This window comes from Hippocampus bargibanti, linkage group LG04 (genome assembly GCF_051943395.1).
Source record: "Hippocampus bargibanti isolate YZ-2025 linkage group LG04, ASM5194339v1, whole genome shotgun sequence".
Lineage (NCBI taxonomy): Eukaryota > Metazoa > Chordata > Actinopteri > Syngnathiformes > Syngnathidae > Hippocampus > Hippocampus bargibanti.
In genome coordinates, this window is record NC_142737.1 from 16,988,932 (window position 1) to 17,010,963 (window position 22,032).

The 22,032-nt window shown below is 41.1% G+C and overlaps 1 protein-coding gene across 2 annotated transcripts in view; it reads left to right on the forward strand.

The window, feature by feature from the left end:
- osbp2b (oxysterol binding protein 2b) overlaps positions 1-20,768 on the forward strand; it is a 52,095-nt gene extending 31,327 nt beyond the window's left edge. Inside the window, exons 4-14 of one of the 2 annotated variants that reach the window (XM_088994414.1) lie at positions 3,049-3,247; positions 4,952-5,072; positions 5,206-5,272; positions 6,012-6,164; positions 6,263-6,508; positions 7,622-7,742; positions 8,336-8,439; positions 9,098-9,193; positions 11,400-11,584; positions 11,666-11,886; positions 15,068-20,768. In XM_088994414.1, the coding sequence (XP_088850540.1) occupies positions 3,049-3,247; positions 4,952-5,072; positions 5,206-5,272; positions 6,012-6,164; positions 6,263-6,508; positions 7,622-7,742; positions 8,336-8,439; positions 9,098-9,193; positions 11,400-11,584; positions 11,666-11,886; positions 15,068-15,210 (1,656 nt within the window). In that variant the 3' untranslated portion in view covers positions 15,211-20,768. Of the gene's footprint in view, positions 1-3,048; positions 3,248-4,948; positions 5,073-5,205; positions 5,273-6,011; positions 6,165-6,262; positions 6,509-7,621; positions 7,743-8,335; positions 8,440-9,097; positions 9,194-11,399; positions 11,585-11,665; positions 11,887-15,067 lie in introns of both variants that reach the window. The other variant, XM_088994413.1, reaches the window with a different exon arrangement.
- The last annotated feature ends 1,264 nt before the right edge of the window (positions 20,769-22,032 follow it).

Consider the following 22,032-nt stretch of genomic DNA (forward strand, 5'->3'; position numbering starts at 1 on the left):
TGCTACTTGTGAAATGTTAACAGGGTTCAGCCTTTTCAACAAAATTGTTTGTCGTTTCCAATTTTTTTTAGACATTGGACATGGAACTGAATTTGTTTAAGGTGACTTCATGCTGAAAAATTCCTGGAACGAAAAACCAGGAAAAATGTGTTTATCTAGAAATTTTGATCAAATGGAAGTTGATGGATTTATTTTACTGTTTAACTTTTTATGCTGTCCTTGCTTTTGTGATAACTTATTGTTTATGAATGTTTATGTGACTATAGTTTTATGAATGCAAATTCTGAATAATGTTGTCAAACAGACGTTTTATGCAATACAATATATATATATATATATATATATATATATATAATACATATATATATATATATATATATATATATATATATATATATATATATATAATACATATCCAAACTAGGGTGTGGAAAATCCTACTGGACCCTCCGCACCCTGCCCACCACCTTTTCCAGCTACTCCCCTCAGGCAGGCGCTACCGATCCATGCGCACCAAATCCAGCAGACATTTAAACAGCTTCTTCCCCCAAGCCATTAACTCTTTGAACTCTTTGAACTCTTTCAACAGTAGCCAAAATGGAACCGTATAGTGCCACTTAGCAGTTTTTTTGACGACAATACTAGTGCAGCGTGTTCTACCGGAAACAAATTCCTTGTGTGTTCTACATACTTGGCAATAAAGATGATTCTGATTCTGATATTAATTTATATAGTGCTTTAACAACAGTTAAAGCTGTAACAAAGCGCTTAACACGGACAGCTATCATATTCAGGAAATACAGCAGTCACAAAGATAGAAATCATTTTCGTAAACAGCAAAAAGAGGTTTACCGGTACTTTAATTTGATGTCAATGGCGACTTCCTGTGACTCTCAGATGACTTTTTCCTCTTACGTTTTGTCAGCTGTAAGGCGTTCCGGTTTGTTTACTTTTGTGCTTACTGTGTGGTAGGAACAGCAGGCATACAATGCAGTGCCAACAAATGCTGACACGCCATTTCTATGTGATCTGAGGTAACCTCTTGGCTCGGCTGTCTGAGCGCAGCAGGAATAATGATGCCCCCTCTTGACTTAAAAGTCCTCTGCCATGCAATCAGCGTGAAAGCGTAGCTCGTCACTCACTCTCTTGACTTTATTTATTAAAACTTGGGATATAAATACCAGAAACCAACATTTTTTCATCCATCCATCTTCCGTACCGCTTATATACAAGGCAGGGGGCACCCTGAATTGGTTGACAGCCAATCACTGGGCACACAAAGACCAACATTTTTTGAACAGCAAATGTGTTCTCCCTGATGAGCAGTGAGCAGCAACCATATTACGGAAGTGAAACCAGATCTTGTGTCAGTCCCCGAAGCAATGATGAAAACTGGTAATTCTTGATTGTAAAGTTCCCTTGAGTGTTGTAAAAGATTCTTATAAATAAGGCGCTTATTATGATTATTAATTAACTGTACTCTTTATTTGTTTTTTGTTTTTTTTCAATGTGTCACGTCCACACGAGGAGTGGCAGCCGCTCTCGTAGGACGAAGAAAAAAGGGGAGCTGGATCTAAAATACTCGATGGAGACAGTATAGTTCAAAAAAGGGTTTTACTGAGACACTAACAAAACAGAAAGGTGAGGCACGACGGCCGAGCGGGGCTCACCTGCGTACTGAGAGGCGACAAGGTCTGGAACTGCGAGATTACACCGACGAAAACCGGGTGGCTTTTATAGCCAGAAGGCACAATCAGTGGGATTGGAATCAGGTGAGCGAGCCCGGAGGAGAGGGGGGGCGCACCTGACGCCCATCAGGATGTGACACAATGGACTGAAAACATGTGATACACAAGCAGTCCACAACTTTTTTTTGCCCCATAGACCAATTTAATGTCAGACAATATCTTCAAGGACCAGTCATTAATGTGTGTCGAATAAATAGAACAAAATTAATATGATGTGTCTTGCATGAAAACTGCAATATTTTCGAAACATATACATACATATGTGGAACTGTCACGGCTTGAAAATGAAGCGCATTTATGTGGGACAGGAGATGTGAGAGAATCTCTTTTCGTCAATAGATGCTACAGCTTCGTGTTCGCTTTGAACATTATATTGTAGCAGACATGCACATTTCACCAAGACGTCCCTAATCCATTGGTGAAAAGGATGCTTTCATCGAGAACTTCTTCATACAACAAAGAGGGTGCAAAAATTAATAATAATAATAATTTCATTTCTAAGCGGCTTTCAAAACTCTCAATGACGACTTACAGTCACAGCATATTTTTTCTGCGGGTGAGCAGCGGCAGCCACACGCGCCAGCATTCACTCAACCTGGACACTCTCAGATTATTAAGGGATAGAGCAATTGCTCAAGATTGCTCAAGACTCTGTCTTTGTGTTGTCATATTGTTTTGTTATTTTGTTTTTGTTTTTTTTTTTTTTACTTCAAGATGGCACCACGGGATTGGCTGCCTTTCCAGGAGCTCCTGTATTTTGTTTTTCAACTTCATCCTCTCCTCTTCCTTCCATAACTTTGCTGTTGTGAAATGTAAATTTGTCCAATGCGAGAATACAGGCTCCAATCTAATCCAATAATAATGAACACTAACCACGACACGAGGAACGTTGTATCTGGCTGCAACACTCTTGTCGCCATGGTAACATTTAAAAGTGCCTTCAAAATAAGGTACAAAATGAATAAATCTCGTTGGGACAAATCTGAATTTGAAGTAGGACTCTCGATACTGTCTATTAAATGTCGCCTTCTTTTTCTTAGAAATCGTAAGCTCCTCTTGTCTCCTGGCTGCGCCTTTTTCAGTCCTAATGAAACTTTCCAAAGACGTATTTTTTATCCCATTTTGCTTGCTCCTGGATTTCAATTTACCGGTAAACTATCATGTGACCGAAAACCGCGCCTTGACCTACGTCAAGAGTGACATACTGTCGATGAGTGTAGTATGTATTCTGCAAATTTTTCAAACAGGACTTTTGTACGACACAGCAAATTACAGCATTTGTGTGCTTGTGTTTCCCCAGGCTTGTCGAGATTTCCTGGACCTGGCTGAAACTCACAGTAGGAGGTGGCAGCGGGCACTACAGTATGAACGAGAGCAGCGTACCCACCTGGAAGAGACCATCGAGCAGCTAGCCAAGCAGCACAACAGTCTGGAGCGAGCGTGGAGGGCGGCACCGACACTTTCATCCAGTGCACCCAGCGCCCCAGCCGACAAGAAGGGTGAGCATGCGTCTCCTGCTTCTTTTTCACTTCACTGGATCAACGTCATGTGAGAAAACCCCATCTTTGGTTCGTATCCAGCCAATTGTATCCAATTATGTTAGAGAAAACCTTAGCGTCCAGGTGTCAAAGTCGAGGCCTGAGCGCCAAATCTGGCCCGCCACAGTATTTTATTCAGCCCGTGAAAGCAAATCAAACTTGTAAAATTGCATGATGCTGACTAAAGTCTGAACCAAAATGTTAAGTTGTCCCATGTAAAACCACAATACAGTCATTATTTTTTTATTTCAAATTTTAAAAGTAGTTATTTGTTAACTTGTTGTGTGTTCTCTATATAATATGTGGAGGGGATGAAACATTCTAATGGCTTCCCCTAATGTCTAACGGCCCCTGAGAGGAATCCATAAGTCAAAGTCAGCTTTATTGTCAAATATGCTAATATGCATGACATACAGCACAGATGAAATTAATGTCCTCTCGGACGCAGCATGCAAGGTACTAATAGATTGCTAACGTGGCTAAAAAAGACATACAATTGACAAGACTATACATGTAATTTCTGAATGTAAAGTGAGGTAGTGACGTATGTAAAGTGAGGAAGTGACATATATAAAGTGACGTAATGTAGTAATGCAAAAACAAACAAGAAGAAAGGGTTGAAGTGGATGAAGTGAGGTCTTGCAGAAAAAAAAATGAGAAAGAACAAAAAATAGAATTCAGGATGATAGTACAGCGTGTAGCATGTCCTCAGAGTTCGGTGAGTGTGGCAGTGGGAAGGGGCAGGCTGGGTAGGGCTGGAAAGGAGTTGAGTCTCCGTACTGTCTGGTGGCAGAAACTATCCTTGAGCCTGCTGGTCTTGGCTCGGAGACTCCGCAGTCTCCTACCCGATGGCAGCAGGCTGAAGAGGCTGTGGGAGGGATTGGTGGGATCGCCAGCGATCCTGATGGCTCTGCGGGTGAGGCGGGTGTTGTAAATGTCCTGAAGGGGGGAGAGAGACACCGATGATCTTCTCAGCTGTCCTCACGATGCGCTGCAGAGTCTTACGGCAGGATACTGTGCAGGCGCCGTACCACACGGTGATACAGCTGGTCAGGATGCTCTCGATGGTACCGCGGTAGAAGGAGGTCGTGATGGGGGTCAGGGCTCCAACTCTTTTTAGTTTGCGGAGGAAGTACAGGCGCTGGTGGGATTTCTTGGCCAGTGATGACGTGTTGTAGCTCCAGGACAGGTCTTCGGATATGTGCACTCCCAGGAACTTGGTGCTGCCCACTCTTTCCACTGGAACTACACACTACACTGTGGCGCGCGGCAAATGACTTTGACTACCCTTGCCTAAGCGAAACATCAGAATTGACATTTTAAATATGACCTGTAAATATTTTCAAACAAAAGCATAGATGGATGAGAGCACAACACATATACATTTTCAAAATAAAGTGTGAACAGTAATGCCACTAAATGCCTTTACCAGTACAATTAGTTTTGAATAAAATAACCCAACATTAAAACTTTAAATATCTAAGCCACCATTCTAAAAAAAACATTAAATAGCCTTTTTCCAAATAAGCACAAATCAGTAACCTTTCTAAACTATTTTAGGATGTTCACATTACAAAATAATGAATAGCTATACCATGTGTGTTTTGCTCTTTGTTTTGCTCTTTGCATTGCGCTGTATCTTCATGTATCTCCTCGTGATAGAAGGGAGTGAGAGGCCACTCAAAGGAGAGGCCAGTGATGAAGATGAGGACACTGAATACTTTGATGCCATGGAGGATTCCCCTGCATTTATCACAGTGACTGCCACTGACAACGCACAGCACAGGTCTGAACATGCCCTCAATATGTCTCAATGAGCATTATTCATAGAATTTTAGTCCCGTTTTGTTTGCACTTTGTTCCTGTCAATTCTAAAGGTCACTGGCATTGGGTCTTTCTTTGTCTCCATTCCATTCCAGGCGATCTCAGAGTAGTTTGAGTGGAGCAAGCGGAGGCAATTCCTACGATTGGAACCAGGACGACCATGTAAGCCAAAGAGTTCATTTTCTGGAATATTATCATGAAGGCTCATTGCTTGTTGCTAACAATAAGTAAACCGACAGTCCTACATTGAGACTTAAAGCCAGACCTGCTCGACGGCTTATTCGCTAGCAGATCGCATGTGCTGTTTTTGGGTACGTTGTACATCAGGGGTGTCGAAAAAAATGATGTGGCGGGCCGGATTTGGCCCGCAGGCCTTGACTTTGACACCTGTGTTGTACATGATCCACTCAGCTGTGATCTACTGAGATCGAGCAGATTGGGCGCACTGCTGGCAACGGGTGTCATCGTCAAATCGACCACTGTATTTTAAAAGACTACATTCAAAACCATTACCCTGTTGCTCAGTATCTGGAAGGCTGTCAACAAATTTCAAATTACACTCTATCAACCAAGCTTTTGAAGTTCAGCTTCCACACACAAGTTTGCACCTTTTTTTTTTGCAGATATAAGCTTTTTGCCGCTAAGGCTTGTTTTACAGCTTCATAGTTGTCCCTGTTTGCGTGATTTTATTTCTTAATCGGCAGCAGTCTGCTTCTTCATCAGTCACATCAGTCTGCTCCTCTCATCCCGATTGCTGCCGCTGCTACTTCTTGATCACTTGTCTTCTAATCCCATTGTGTTTCTTGTCACTTCCTCATTCGCCGTTTGATTTGTTTTCTGCTGTTCAGCTTTACTTTGTCAAACTTGGATGTAGTCCACGACTTTCCTCTCTCATCCGCAGATGTCTCCAAGCTATAATGATGTGTCAGGGAAAGAACTGCAGCCGCACAGACAAAGGCGGACTCGTGTCCCTGACAAGCCTAACTACTCCCTCAATTTGTGGAGCATAATGAAGAACTGCATTGGCAAGGAGCTCTCCAAAATTCCCATGCCTGTGAGTGATCTTAACTTTGTGCGTTTCTGAACATTCTGGCCTTGGTTCAAAAACTTTTCAGAAATTTCTGTTCGTCATCTTCAACTCTGCATCCTCAGGTGAACTTCAATGAGCCTCTGTCAATGCTACAACGCCTCACTGAAGATTTGGAGTATCATGAGCTCCTGGATAAGGCCGCGCGCTGCGATTCCTCGCTGGAGCAGATGTGTTTGGTTGCCGCCTTCTCCGTGTCTTCTTACTCCACTACCATCCACCGGACAGCCAAACCTTTCAACCCTCTTCTGGGGGAGACCTACGAGCTTGATCGCCTCGAGGAGTTTGGCTACCGCTCACTGTGTGAGCAGGTAAAAAGCACAGCGACACGCATACTTGGTTTAAGTCTGTATAAGCTCTCAGTCGTACAGGAGTGGTCCATCGATGAAAAGGTTTCTTCAGCCGTCGTCTGTACTTCTTTGAAGGTGTCAGATTTTTTTCTCTTCATCCGAAGAGCTTCGTCAGCAAACTAAAGTTGTGCCGGTAACTTTGGTCCTATATATATCCTCCTAATGGCAGTGTTTGAAATATCGTCTGCCCGGTGGCCCAGGGTGTACAACTTTCAAAACGTCTCGGCCCGGATGGCCGACAACTTCTTCAAGAAAAAAAGCAATTTCTTTGTTTGTTTTATTCAATAGAGCAAAAGTCAGAAACAAAATGCTACGAGCCACGTGTACTCCACTTTCTCAGCGGCTTTCAAAACTCAGTAGTACACTTCAGTTCGTTTGGCAAGTTGGCAAAGGTTTCTTTCACCGTCATCTGTACACTCTTTGAAGGCGTCGGACGCTGAAGAAGCATCTTGGATAAAAAGCGAAACGTCCGACACTCTGACGTTTTATGTGACGATTCCTTAGAAAACTGTATTGACCGTGACTTGTTGCATCAGCCGACATGGGAAGTCAGACGTGAATATTTACACACATGCGCAGTAGATAAACGTAAGGTACCCCAAGTCCAAACAACCCATATATAACTGTTTAGGTTAATACACCACAGACACCTTCAAAGAAGTACAGATGACGGCTGAAGAAACCTTTTCATCGATGGACCACTCCTGTACGACTGAGAGCTTACACAGATGAACTTGTACTATTAGATTATATTTTGTTCTATTACAGAACAAAAGAAGTAATCAGATTAACTTCAGGGAGTCTACTGCTCCCCCAACATTAGAACACTGACCCATCAGAGCAGAGGTCTGGCACCGCCACCTCTGTCCATTAGGGATATATATATATATAGGCCCAGAGTTACCAGCACAACTTTAGTTAGTTGACGAAGCTCTTCGTACGAAGAGCGAAACATCTGACACCTTCAAAGAAGTACAGTTGACAGCTGAAGAAACTTTTTCATCCTTGGTTTAACTAATGAAAACTGAATGTACTGAAGTCATTTCCTGTCACTTCCGTCTATTTTGGTGAAAGGTGAGCCATCACCCCCCTGCAGCTGCACATCATGTGATTTCCCAACGAGGCTGGACCTTGTGGCAGGAAATCACAATTTCCAGCAAATTCCGTGGAAAATACCTCTCCATCATGCCTCTGGGTAAGACATGCATTCATTGCTACGTGGAAACTCCTCAATTTCAACAAATGCTTAGTCTGTCAAACTGAAGAGCATTAATTGCCAAATTGTGCGTGAAGTTCAAGCAAAGAGACGATTCTCCTGCTCTGAAGGGGTTGACCGCTGCAGCTTCTTCTTGCGTACTTGATAGCCAGGGGTTAGAGAAAATAAATCGAGGTTGCTTGGTAACACTTACGACACAAACATAAAATATGGAATGAAGGGGAGTTATATCCTTCCGGTCCAATGATTCAGGAGGCGGTGGTATTTGCACGCCTTCTCTCATTCCTCCCGGGTGTTGTCCTGCATCAGAAAACACATGCAATATGGAGCAATTATTTATGGTAAACTCATGTTTGCAATCTTCCAGGACTAGTTGATGAAAGGTTAGGTGAGAATGAGAAGATTCTGTGCAGCCTTTCATCGTGTCATTACAAGTTTTAGAGGCAAACGCTGTTCATAGACATGTATGTAGATTTTAAACCAAATCGGTCATGTTTTTGAGCTGTCATCAAAATGACATTACCATCGTATCCTAACACATGTCAGCTGCGGTTGTTGTTTTACATCCCCAGGTGCAATTCATTTGCAGTTCCACTCTAGCGGCAACCACTACGTGTGGAGAAAAGTCACATCCACCGTGCACAACATCATTGTTGGCAAGCTGTGGATTGACCAGGTTTGTTTCCAAGCACGTCTCATCGATTGCCATCCATCCTCACGTCCAAAGACCAGGAAATATGGTTACTTTTAGTGCAGCCTGCGGTTCTCAAATGGCACCTCATTATTGTGTATAAATTCTTTATTAACTCACTCACTGCCAGACGTGCAAAAATGTGTCCACTCCAGTACCAGGGTTTTTGTCATTTTCACTCAAATTGCAGGACCCACAGAACATTACGTTTTAGGACTACTTAAACATTGAATACAGCGTTAGAAACCTTAAGACTCTCTTCTTTCATCAGAAAAAAAGAGTTAATTCCTAAGTTATATGGATCTGGAGTAATATGAGGTGCAAGTGGGGGCGAATGTATAAAAGGCAAATGCTGCCCCCTCATGAGAGGGAAAAAATATTGCCAGAGTTCTGACCAGCGCTTGATTGGCACGCCCCCGCAAAAAAAAAAAAAATAAACCCGAACAAAATCGGGAATGGCTCTCCACGTCATATTTTCAATTTCCAAATACATTTGGGAATGGCAGTGAATCAGTTAAGATGGTGTGGGATAGAAGGGAATATTTGGATGTATATGTAGAAGCACATTTATTATCTTGCAATGCACTGGCAGATATGATGTCAATTTCATCTCAGTCCTTTTTGTGTGTGTTTGTGTGTACAGTCAGGTGACATTGAAATAGTGAATCACGGGACCAAAGAGACCTGTCAACTGAAATTCTCTCCCTACAGTTATTTCTCCAGGGATATTCCTCGGAAGGTAAATCCTCCTTTTCTGCTTCTCCTTGATGAAACCACTCTTCCTTTTTTGTACCTTGTCTTGTATGGCTGCCTAGTCATGTAGAATGGTGGCCCCCTGTGGCTTTTTATGCTTAAAATACTCTTTTTGTGTTGTGCTATTTATGGGGAATGCACTCTGATAGAATGTTTGTCGAGGCACAAACGGAGAGAAAGGAGAGCACAAAACAAAAGTGAAAAAACAAAAACCAGAGCTATAGCTAAAAAACATGGTTTGTAACGGCTTCAGGAGGAGAACACTGGGACCCCCTCTGCCAACCACCACCAGTTCCCCAAGGAAAGCAAGAAGCTCCACCACCCGTCAATGGAGTTATCCGCCAATTGCGAGCGGTAGTAGCCTGCGACTGGAGAACCAGTCACCCTGCAGGATAGGGCAGATAAAATGTTGACAGCACTGTGATGCATGGCGTCGTAGCTAGTGTAATGATTTTGTGTCAGACTGAAGCCTGCTGGAGAATACCGAGGGCTTTTCTAGAATTTTGGAAGCTATAAAATGGCCAAAGAACTACAGTGATACCTCAGCTTACGAACTTAATTGGTTCCCAGAAAGTGTGTGTAAGGCGAAAAGTCTTTCTGCCAAACATTTATTTCCCATAAGAAACCATTAAAAATTAGAATAATCCGTTCCCAGGTCCCCATAAAACGTAATTTTCTACTACATAGGGCTTAAAACTACACAAAATAACCTTATTTTATGTATAATAAATGTGCTATTGTATTGTAATTAAAGAAATAAACTGTACTGTATAATAGTCATTTTATTTACCTTTGTGAAGGTCGTTGATGTAGTTGCCTCTTGATGAGATTCGAATGAAATTGCCGTGCTTTCTCAGCAATAATACCCTCACTCACACTGTCCCCTGCTAGCTGCTTTTCGTTAATCCAAATCAACAGAAGTTTTTCAACGTCTTCTATAGCCTGAGACCATTGCTAAGACAACACAGAAACACCATTAGCCACACGTAGCAATGGTCGACTGAGCATACTAGTACTGGCACGCTAAGTCGCACAAACGCACACCTTGTTTGTGGTTTTCGATGATCTCCTTCTGCTCGACCATAATTTTCTTTTGCGTCCTCTTCGGTTTAACACTAGCGTGTGGTGGGGTCTTTTTCGGTCCCATAATAGCAAAAGTACTCCACTCGATAACAAACCACAGGGTGACGAAAACTGGCCCGCAAGCCACCGTGATCTCCTTCTTCTGCTCGATCGTAATTTTCTTTAATGTCTTCTTAGGCTTAACACTAGCCTGTAGTGGAGTCTTTATCGGTCTCATAATAGCAAAAGTCCTCCACTCGATAACAAACCATGTCTGCACTCAAAGAAAGGTGGTGACGAAAATTAGTCCGCCAGTCACTGTGACGCTGTGTAGTTTGGTTCGTCCGCCGAAAACTAGTTTATATGCCAATATTATATTCTCGAGCTATCTTTATCTCTATCTCTCTCTATCTTTCTCTATCTCTCTCTATCTCTACCTATCTCTATCTCTCTCTATCTCTATTTCTATCTCTCTCTATCTCTATTTCTATCTCTCTATCTCTATCTCTAGCTATATCTACCTCACTACCTACCTCTCGATCTCTCTACCTCTCTATCTCTCTACCTCTCTATCTACCCTCTCTATCTCTCTGCCTCTACCTCTACCTCCCTCTCTACCTCTACCTCTCTCTCTACCTCTCTCTCTCTCTCTCTCTCTCTCTCTCTCTCTCTCTCTCTCTCTCTCTCTCTCTCTCTATCTCTCTCTATATCTCTCTCACTACTGACGATGTGTCCCAAATTCACAACCTCCCATCCCTGAGGCACAGCTCCCACACCACTCTCAACATCAAGGCTAATCTCATGTGAGGACCATCCATTGGCACAAATGGACAGAATAACATCACGTCCAGTGTTTCATGATTCTTCTTCTCGCAAATTTAATGTTCATAAGGCGAGAAGTTTGTGAGCTGAAGCGTTCGGAAACTGAGGTATGACTGTATTAGACTTTCCTTTCCAGGGACAGACCTGATATAGATCTTGCATTGGAACTTAGATTGCACATAATACCCGATAAAAGTCTGATGAGTGGAATACATTCTGATTTTATTCATCTGATTCCATAACATGTGCTATTTCTCTTTGATGATATTGTTTCAAAAGTGAGATACTATATTTTTTTGTCATTCCAGGTGACAGGTGTGGTGGCCGACTGTGTTGGCCAAGCTCATTATATCCTGTCTGGTACATGGGACGAGAAAATTGATAGTGCCAAGATCATTCAGAGTAGCCGAGGTGGGGGTGGATCAGAAGGCAAGCAGAAGACCATCTACCAGACCCTGCCCCCCAAACCTTTGTGGAAGAAGTATTCTCTCCCGTAAGATGTCACGTCGCATGAGTCTTGTTTGCTGCTGAATCTTCACTTATAGTGAACAAGTCTATCTCTTTTTTCTTCTAGAGAGAATGCTGAGAACATGCACTACTTCTCAGCGCTGGCGCTGACTCTGAACGAGCCAGAAGATGGAGTTGGTGTGACTGACAGTCGTCTGAGGCCAGACCAGAGGCTGATGGAAGATGGGCGATGGGATGAAGCCAATTCAGAAAAACAAAAGTTGGAAGAAAAACAGAGAGCCGTAAGGAGGAGGAGAGAAGCGGAGGCCTCTGATGCTCTGGATGAAGGTATTGGAAAAAAATGTTTGATCTAAATGACATGGCCTACATCGCCATTTACTTAGCTGGCTGAGATAGTTCGGGTAGCAACGGCTGGATCTCTGTGATCTGCCCAAGCCACCAAGGGTTGCCAACCTTTTTGTCTCGTGTACTCCCGACCCCCTTTGTCATACTACGAGGGTACCGCCCCACCCATACATGTTGATGTTTCTCCAAAATTAGGAACGTAACAACGTTTCATTTTATTTCCTTAATTTCAACATTTAATTATGATCAATTGTCTATTTTTTTACTGAAACAAAAACCATCGTGCATGGTAAAATATATTTAAATGTAAAAATATATATAGATGAATCAATCAATGAATACACTATTGAAAAATAAAATAAATAAATAAATAAATGGAAAAAGAACAAACCTCTCTTTGTTATCTCACTTGTATAACATTTATCCCAAAAAAGGCATGTGAATTTAAACTGAATTATCAGAAACAAAACACTGGGCAAAAGTAATAGTCAAAGTCAGCTTTATTGTCAAATATCCGGTTATGCAGGACATACAGCACAGATGAAATTACTGTCCTCTCGGATCCAGCGTGCCAGGCACTTGTAACGTGGCTAAAAAAGACAATACATGTAAATTATAAATGTAAAGTGAGGTAGTGTCGTATGTAAAGTGAGACCAAATATAGCGGTTTTTCTTTTCGTTAGTCATGTGAGCTTTAATGAGACATTTGAGTTGACTCGCTGCTGTTGTGATTTTGTGCCACAAGTTATTGATCTAGGACTTTTCCATGTAGCGATGTGCTCAGGTACCTCTAACTGTTAGTCCAACACATGTTGGAGTCCAACACATGCTCCTTTTTGGGAAACACTGGATTACAACAATACCTAGCGACAGAAAAGTCAATGCAAAAATTACGAAACGTGCACCTAAAATGAAGCTTAAAAAAATATTGAACCTAATAAAAACTAACAAGCTTGTCATAACACTAAACTGTGCTTGTGTTTGTGTGTTGGACAGATTATATTCATGTATCCATGACTTATGTTTTTTTCCCCCTTCCCTTTACTGGTGGTCAGAATGTGATAATGACTCTGGTGAGTGGGGGTTTCTGCGCCCTCTGTTGACGCACACACATACACGGTCATCTCGACTTTCTTTGTGTTCTGCCATTGGTGGACCTGCATGATTTCATGTCTCCTGACATATCCATCAGGAAAAAAACCTTTTTTTTCCCTGCGTACATGAGAAGTTTATATTAAATAGTCTGCAACTATTTAAATGTCCAATTGTACACAGTATCGCCGAGTCAGCTGTGTAAGAGCAAGATAAACATAATCTTTGTTTAATGTTTAATTTGTTTGCAGTGTGGTATTTTTGTTTTCCTTGAAGGGAAAGTCAAGTCAAAGATGCTCTTTGCACTACTATGTTCTGTGTAACCCCACAAGCCTAAGCGTGGTAATCTATTTGATTAACCCTCATATGTTAAAGGACAACCGATGTCTCCGGACAAGTTGTGTCCATAATTTGTAAAATGGCTTCAAATGACTTCTACTGAGCGAGCGTATTTTAATAAGATTCCACCGCATATAGCTATATTTTACGTTTTCAGACTTGCGCTGAATATTCAGAAAATCTTGTTTTTGAGTTGGTGACGAGTCCGTACGTGACGTCACGAAAGGACCGCCCTTGATCGTAAAAAAGACGCATTGTAGCGGTCCTTCCATCACGTCAATGTATTTTGCTGGACTTGTTTCGTCTGGGGACCTCGTGTTGCACCCAAAAGCCGCCAGAAGGCCAGAAGAGGGCGTCCAAGCACCATATAAGGAATTTATCAGCCTGTTGAAACAGCGGTGGCCACAGGAGGTCGCCATTTTGTGCCTCTTTTTTTGGGTGAGAGATTTTCCCCCAATGTTGCCTCAAAATGTCACAAATAAATTCTTTAATCGATTGCAAACATGTATGCTTTCCTCTTCAGAACTATTTGAATCATATTCATAACTGGATGTGTAACAAGAAAGCATATTCTCCGAATCTGAAGCCATTGTTTGGATTCACAAGCAATGCAAGACGTCTTGGCGTGACGTCACGAACTGGGGGCGGGACTTTCTGAAAATGCCCAATTCGCAACTCAATTTTTTTGCAGATTTTGGACACTTTAAGTCATTTTATTGGTGTTTTGCATTTGACAAAAAATATCATACTCCGTGTTTTGGGTATTTTAGATGCTATCAAACGTTTTTCTGGTGTCAGTTAAAAAACAAAAAAGTGACGTCGGTTGTCCTTTAAGGGGTCAATTTAACCCGTTTCCATTTTTGTTGACTGAAGCACTGGATATTCTTTCCTTTTCCTTTCTTCAAAATAGATCTAAAATATCGCGATGGGATAGAAAATATGTTGTTTCTCTTTTCAAGTATGTTTGTAATATCTCAAACAGTTGTGGTTGATGTCACCTATTATTTTTTTGTTTTGTGTGGATTTTTTCATCCGGGTGAAAATGACCCGCAACATAATCAACGTGATTTTTTTCAACATAATATGAGGGTTAATAACACTGTTGTGGAAGATGAATTGAGAAGAATAAATAGATGGATGGCTGGATGGAGAGATTGATGGTTGCGATAAAACAAAAAAAATGTAATCCACCCTTTTCCATCCATATCAGCGGCCGGCCATTTTGCCGTGAACTTCCACTTGCTGTCAACTGAAAGTGACATCATAGTGCCCAAGGGCTAAGCTAACATCCATCACAGCTCACGTGTTGTTCATGTGACATTCGCAAGATGGCCCCCGTGATGTCATTGTCAGTCGACAATGAGTGCCAATATAAAACTGCTTAATTTGTTTCCAAACAGCGCAATTTTTAGTGCTTAGGATATTGGGGATGCGTAGAACATAATATAATATTTAAAAAAATGTTTGACCTGATTTAGCCTTTAAAGCGCAAAAGGAGATTGCTGTTGGAGCATCAGCATTAATCCCAACTGTCTATCGATTAGTTCTTGTTTTGCACATATGCATTCCATTCAAACCATTGACTGCAACATGAAGCTGGTTCACATTTGGAGCCTTCCCCAAATGCAGCACACAATGACTGATTGCTTCTGACATACAATATCATAATCTATATACGGAGGACATAACTTGATGACGGCAGCCCCCTAACACACTGCCATTTTCTCGACAGGTCGAGAATACGAAGGCTACCAGCCGTTGTGGTTTCAGCAGAAGAAGGACTCCGTCACCGGAGAGACAAGCTTTGTGTACAAAGGGGGCTACTGGGAGGCCAAGGACAGACAAGACTGGACCATGTGTCCCAATATTTTCTAACGCAGGATGCCCCCGCCCCCCACATCTAAACCTCAGGAGACATGGTGCTGCTCGGCCTCAGCTCCTTCGGCACTGTGGTGTAGCAAACTCACGAGCGATCCACATGGGGCGTTGTGAGCAGAAGGTGGTGAATGTGACACACACTCATTGTACCTCCCAATATACACCTTCACTGCTCTTCAGATGGAAACAATGATGTTCGCAATCCCAATGCATGGAGATGTGATGACCTTGGACTTGTTACACCACAGTCAACGCACCTGTTGAGGTTCTTTCACATGGCACTTTTAATAATTCACCAAATAAGGATGAGATGGAGTCTGTAGAGGGCACCTTGCAACAAGAGATAAAAAAAAAATACCGAGCGGTTTGTCAACCTCAAATGAGATCTTGATTTCTCACTTTTTCATTTGAGTTCTAATTAGCGCTGCTATACTGCTAATTCACTTGTAATCAAAATCTTTAGATTGATTGTTTTTTTGGTAGTCTCTAAACAGGGGTACAACATCTTTCAAGTCATTCACTGCCAGAAGATGTGCAAAAATGTATCCACACCAATGCCAAGGTTTTTGTCATTTTCACTGAAATTGCAAACATTGCAAAAAAAATATGACTTTATAAACACGTAATGCAGCGTAAGAAACCTTAGACTCTCTTCTTTCATCAGGAAAAAAAGAGGTACTTCCTAAGTTATATGGGTCTAGAGTTTTCTGACTTTGAAATTGGGCCAGCTGTACAAAAGGCAACTGCTGCCCCCGGGTGGGAGAGAAAAATATTGCCAGATGTCTGACTAGCGCTTTATTGGCACACACTCCCCCCATGGCAAGAAAAACTAAAACCCGAACAAATCCGGTCATGCTTTTCAATTCCCGAATAAATTCAGGAACGGCAGTGAATGAGTTCATCAGATTTAAGAATTACATTTTTATTTTGAGTTCTGCACAATGGGTATTGATCATATTACTTGATTACTCATTTGCAATGATTATTTCAGTGCCACAGTGGTGGAAGATTATACATTTGCTTTAGTTGTAACAAACTAATTGCCAATTTGGCATGATGGCATACCTTTATGAAAAAAGAATTACACTGGCCCTTGGGGATAAAAAAATCGCAGTGAAAATAAACAGATCTTGTGACATATTTTGAGTAGGAAAGTCAACAGGCATGGTTTTCAAGTCCCTTCGGCAAACCTATTGGAATAATTTATGTTTAAAGTAAGTTGGAACCAATTTACCCTTGAGTGACAAAAGTGGTGTTCAAATCAGAAAGATTTTTCATGAGGACTCACCATTTTTTTGGCGTACACTTCTTTATATGCACTCAGAACATGCAAAATCACGTCCACATTCTTGCTGGTAAAATGAATGAAACACAGGTTTCCGTGGACATTCTCTTATCGTGAATGAATTGCAAGTATGCTTCAAATCAATTGAGACTTCTGATGAGTGAAAAAGCTGTAGGAGCCAGTGCCACTCGGTACATTCAAGATTCTGTTGAAATTAATCCATTTCGGGCCGCTTCGACCTGACTTGGGATTCTTCACTGTGCATGAAATGAGTCTAGAACGTATCGTTTGTGTTCTTGTTGATTCGAAATGTACTTTTCCTCGTCTTTCTGTGCTTTTCCACAGCATCACGTCCAGTGACAGCAGCCACGTTCAGTACTAACGCAATGTACATCCAATGTTTCCCCACTGGTTGACTTTTTATACCGTAGTGGATTTCATTGGCCCTGGGTGAGCCTGGAGCCTCTGTTGGCCGCAAGTTAAAGGACAACCGACGTCTCCGGACAAGTTGTCCATAATTTGTAAAATGGCTTCAAATGACTTCTACTGAACGTATTTTACAAAGATTCCACAGCATATAGCTATATTTTACGTTTTAAGATTTGCGCTGAATATTCTGTAAGTCTTGTTTTTGAGTTGGTGACGAGTCCTCACCCTCCGTCACTGAAGGAACGCCCCTAACCGAGAAAGGACATACCTTGCATCACCTCAATGCATTTTGCGGTACTTTGTTTGGTCTGAAAACTTCGTGTTGATCCTTGTTGATGGCAAAATTAGAAGGAAAACACTAATCATGCGATGGTGAATCGTTTTGTGTTGCGCCAAGACTTCTAGTGTATTTGACAAAACTTTCCAGGAGACAATTCCCACAGAGCTTTGTCGCCATCTTCTGCCTTTTTTTGAGTACTGTGAGTCCTAAAGAGTTTGTCACTACATTTCTCTCCAGACGCCTCAAAATGATACGGAAGGACTTCTTTAATCGATTGAAAACATTTATGCTTTCCTCTTCAGAACTATTTGAATCATATTCATAACTGGATGAGTAACAAGGAAGCATTTTTTCCAAATCTGAAACCATTGTTTTGATTCTCGAGCAAGGCAAGACGTCTTGGCGTGACACCACAAACAAGGGGGCGGGACCTTCTGAAACTGGCCACTTCCGGGTTCAATTTGAAGTAATTTTTGGACACTTTAAGTCATTTTTATTGGTGTTTTGCATTTGACTAAAAATATCATACTGCGTGTTTTGGGTATTTTAGATGGTATAAAAAGTTTTTCTGATGTCAGTTAGGAAACAAAAAAGTGATGTCGGTTGTCCTTTAAAGGTCGTACAAAAGACCAGGGCTGGTTCCTTTCGAGTAGAAACCAGAGAGGCCTTTGCTCCATGCTCACCACAGTACCAATATTTTGTGTATGTATACTGATCTGGGATCAGTTTTTGACGGTACCCGTTTGCGTCTAATTGACTGACCTGTTTGCAACACATTCAGTGACAAGCTTTGGGGGTGTGGAGGGTGGGGTCATTTTTGTAGTGATTGGTAGTAATACAGATTTTAAAGAGCGGTATTGTCATGTTCCTTTTTGTCTATTTTGTGTGAATATTTTGTGATAAGAAAATGATATTGTAAAATAGTCATAAAAATGAAGTCAGCGGATTTGAAATGCAGTCATCAATTTGCATTTTGAACTGCAACAGGTTCCATAAGAATAGAAAACTCTTGATTTGATTGAGTAATCGAGTTCATGTTAAGTGCTCCAAAATCACAGAAAATGGGCCTTAATTAACTGATGAAATAATACAAGCATATCCACCTGCTGTTTTGAATACAACAATGATAATTTAAAAAGCAACTCAACACCACTCTGCTACGCAAATCATCTTCAAACGAGGAGAACAAAAAAGACCACAAATGTTGAAATTGAGTCGCTAACCTCTTGAGCTGTGATATTTTTCACCTAATCAATTTACCATGTTAGGTGCATCCTCCCGTTTCAGTGAAGTTTTATCAATCAAAATGATAGCCTGCAGATGTTTCAGGAATCACATAGCACACATAAGCGCCTGTCAATCCTCAGCTTTAGGGCATGAACCCCCCCACATCCCAAAAGTCAAATCTAATAAATTCTGACATTATTTTGTATTCATTATTGAAAAACAAAACAAAGAAATATTTTATCTTTTCTCAAAGACCCAATTTACCATACGACATTCATTATTTGTATAGGTTACATCAGTTTTTGGAATTACATCTGCCCAGAGGCCCGGGGCGTACAACTTTTACGTTGGGCGTAAAACTTTCAAAACATCTCCGCCCGGGTGGCCGACAACTTCTTCAAGAAAAAACACTCATTATTTTCACGTTTTATTCAATAAAGAAAAAGCTACAAGCAAACCGCTAGAAGCCACGTGGACTCCTCTTTCTAAGCTTTCAAAACTTTCAAGTACACTTTTCAGTCACGGTATAGTCCGAAGCACATGCCAAACGAACGTTCGTTTGGCAATTTGAATACTCGGCACGGCAGCCAATCAGAAGCCTATTTCGTGCTTCGAACTATACCGTGACTGAAAAGTGTACTTGAGAGTTTTGAAAGCTGCTCAGAAAAAGGAGTCCACGTGGCTTTGAGCGGACAACGCAAGGCAAACATTGCATTATGCACCATGACGACAACTGGAGCAAAATCTTCAGCAATGGATATTTTCCATAAATTAAACAAGGGAGCATTTGTGGTAGGTACTTCCTTAATTTAAAAAAATCCTTTATACTTCGCAACAATGTTTTTTTTTTTTGCTATTAGTCGTCTTATTGTGTTTCAAGTTGTGAAAAATGGGGCAGGGAAGTTTATGGCCGGGCAGGCAACTTTTCAGAGTTGTCTGCCCGTGTGTCCGCTAACTTTTTGTCATGAGTTTCAGACACTGGTTACATTTAAAGTTACTATGACAATGTTTACTCCCAATGATAACATTTCAGTCACTAATTGAAAGCAATGTAGTGGTTACATTTAGAAGTATAGTCAATGTTTGAATCATATCAGTGATGTCTGTCCAAAATGAGGTTAGTTTAACATCCTATGACTTGCGGGGACAGTACATATTTTATGCAGCACATTTTTTTTGGCAGGGGGGAAGGGGACACACACACACACACACACACACACACACACGTATAGGCTCCAGCTAGCCCCTGACACTCATGGGGATATGTGGCATCGAAAATGGAAGGAGGTGTGTAAGTCGTATGGTAAATCATAGTTGCTTTATTTTTATCATCAATTTAGTGTGACGCTCAGAGGGCTTAAATGAGCCTTGATAGGCCAAATCTCTGAACGTATCACAGCCATTGCAGAGCTTTAAATATTTTTCATGTCATTTTTTTCCTCATACTGTAACTCATTTGGCAGTTGACAATTGTACAAAGAGAAATAATGTCTCGTTTCCTTTGCTCAAATTGACTCACATGACAACTGCTTTTGCTATTGCTTTTCAAGTCAAAAATGTATTTCAAGTATGCACTACATTTTGAATGATAAAGACATTTGACATCCATTTCATTAGTGCGGTTCCGAAAATGATAATACGGTAGATTGTGACCTTGACCGTACGGGACCAGATAACTGGAGCAATAACAAACACAAGTCGGTTTTCTGTCTTGAGCAGAAAGGGAAAAACAACCAAAGTGTAGATGTCGTGCTGTGCTGTCGATTCAACAATGTTTTCATTTGCCTTCCCTTACTTGAGAGGGTTCTGATGTTTCTCTCTCAGCATTTCTCACCTGACTCTTGGTGGGATTTCAGCTTTAATTTTGGGGATGAGTTTACGCTTGACCTTCTCTTGGGTGCCATTATTACAATGTTTGCATATTTATACAGTTTGTATGTATAAAGTGGTGTATACAACATCAGGAGATGGCCAATCATTTTCTTCCAGATTGAAGCTGCTTAGTTACGAGGCATACGTAGTAAGACGGAAATGTGTTTTTTCTTCTTTGTCTTGTCCAAACTAAAAACAACTGGAACTGTGATCTCTGGATTGCTGAGAAAATGCTGCTGATCTTACTAATGGGTGTAAAAGTGAGTGTAGAAATATTGATAGTTTGCTGACATGCCTTGACTTCTCTTCCTTCCCTAAAACACGTTCTGTCGGTGTATCCTGATGTAAATCACAACTTCTAGATTGTTGGTTTTACATAAATGATGTATTTTTCCCCCTCCCCTCATAAAATTGTCTTATACTAACCAAGGCACAAAAATAAAAACAACGTTGTTGACACTGGCAATGTCTTTTTTTCTCACTAATAGAAACGTATTATATTTTACATCGTGAACGATTGCCTCTGCCCACAAGATTGAATTGTGTACCCAGTGGAATGACGGTACCCATCGGTATACGTATAATATAAAGCCATATACATTTCAAAAATGATATAATGTTTTTTTTTTACATTAGTAATTCGTTTTACATATAATGTCGCACTATTTCTGGAAGTAAATTAAGCAAAAAAAAAAATGAGGGTTCCATTTGGGAGCCGATCCAAAAGAACCGGCTCTCTAAAAAGAGTGGGAATTCCCATCACTACAATTTAACAGTGGCGGACCATCAAGGCCTGCAAAGCCTTCTCTGATAGCCTAAAAATATATGAATCACAGACTGATGTTAATTATATAAATTCTTATTAAATATTCAGCTTCCTTTCATTACCTCTCCCCTGTTGTGCTGCTTCCAGATGTGTGATATGGTTTTTAAGCATTTAAGCAATCACATTTCAGCCATCATTTGTTACCAGGGGCAGAAATCTACCTGCACGCCTTCACAATCAGTTCTGCAGGGCCTGGAGCATCAAATAACCAATCATAACCAAAGGTCTGTTTTCAGGCGCTGGGAACGTTGGTTTTTGCAAACTATGATTGGCTCGTCACATGATTGGGGCTAGTCAATAGATAATCATACTATCACGAGCTACAAGTAATCAGTGCATACTGGCCAGAGCTAGCACACTGTATCTGTAGCGAGCTACATAAGCAAAACTATTTTTGTATTATTTAATAGTGGTTTTGTCAACCCCTAATGGCTGAAGAAGAAGAAGAAATGGATTTAGTTGCAGATGTACTGTTAAAGCGAAGTAAAAATAGAAAATAATATTGCAATTTTATGAGGTTATCATGAATCCACACGTTCATAGTAAAAAAAAAATTAAAAAACTGTTTAATGACAATATTTCTTAAGTCACAAGTTTTTTCCTGCCCAACGACATCCTCGAGTGGCCGAGTAGTAAATCACACCACGCAGCTGTGGAGTGATTCAGACGTAGCACTACTGAAGGCCTAGGAGTGACATGCACAGCCCGCCACTGGTATGTGCCCACGCATACACCTTTCATGCGGTGTCTATTTTGTCCTCTCCCAACTTGTTTGTTTGTCGACGCTCCTTTCTGGTGTTGGCCATCTCAACTTTAAATAGGACCAGTGGGATTTCCATGGCAACCTGCAATGTAATCACCACTGCATCCACTGAAAACATATTGGGGCTTCTTCTCCAA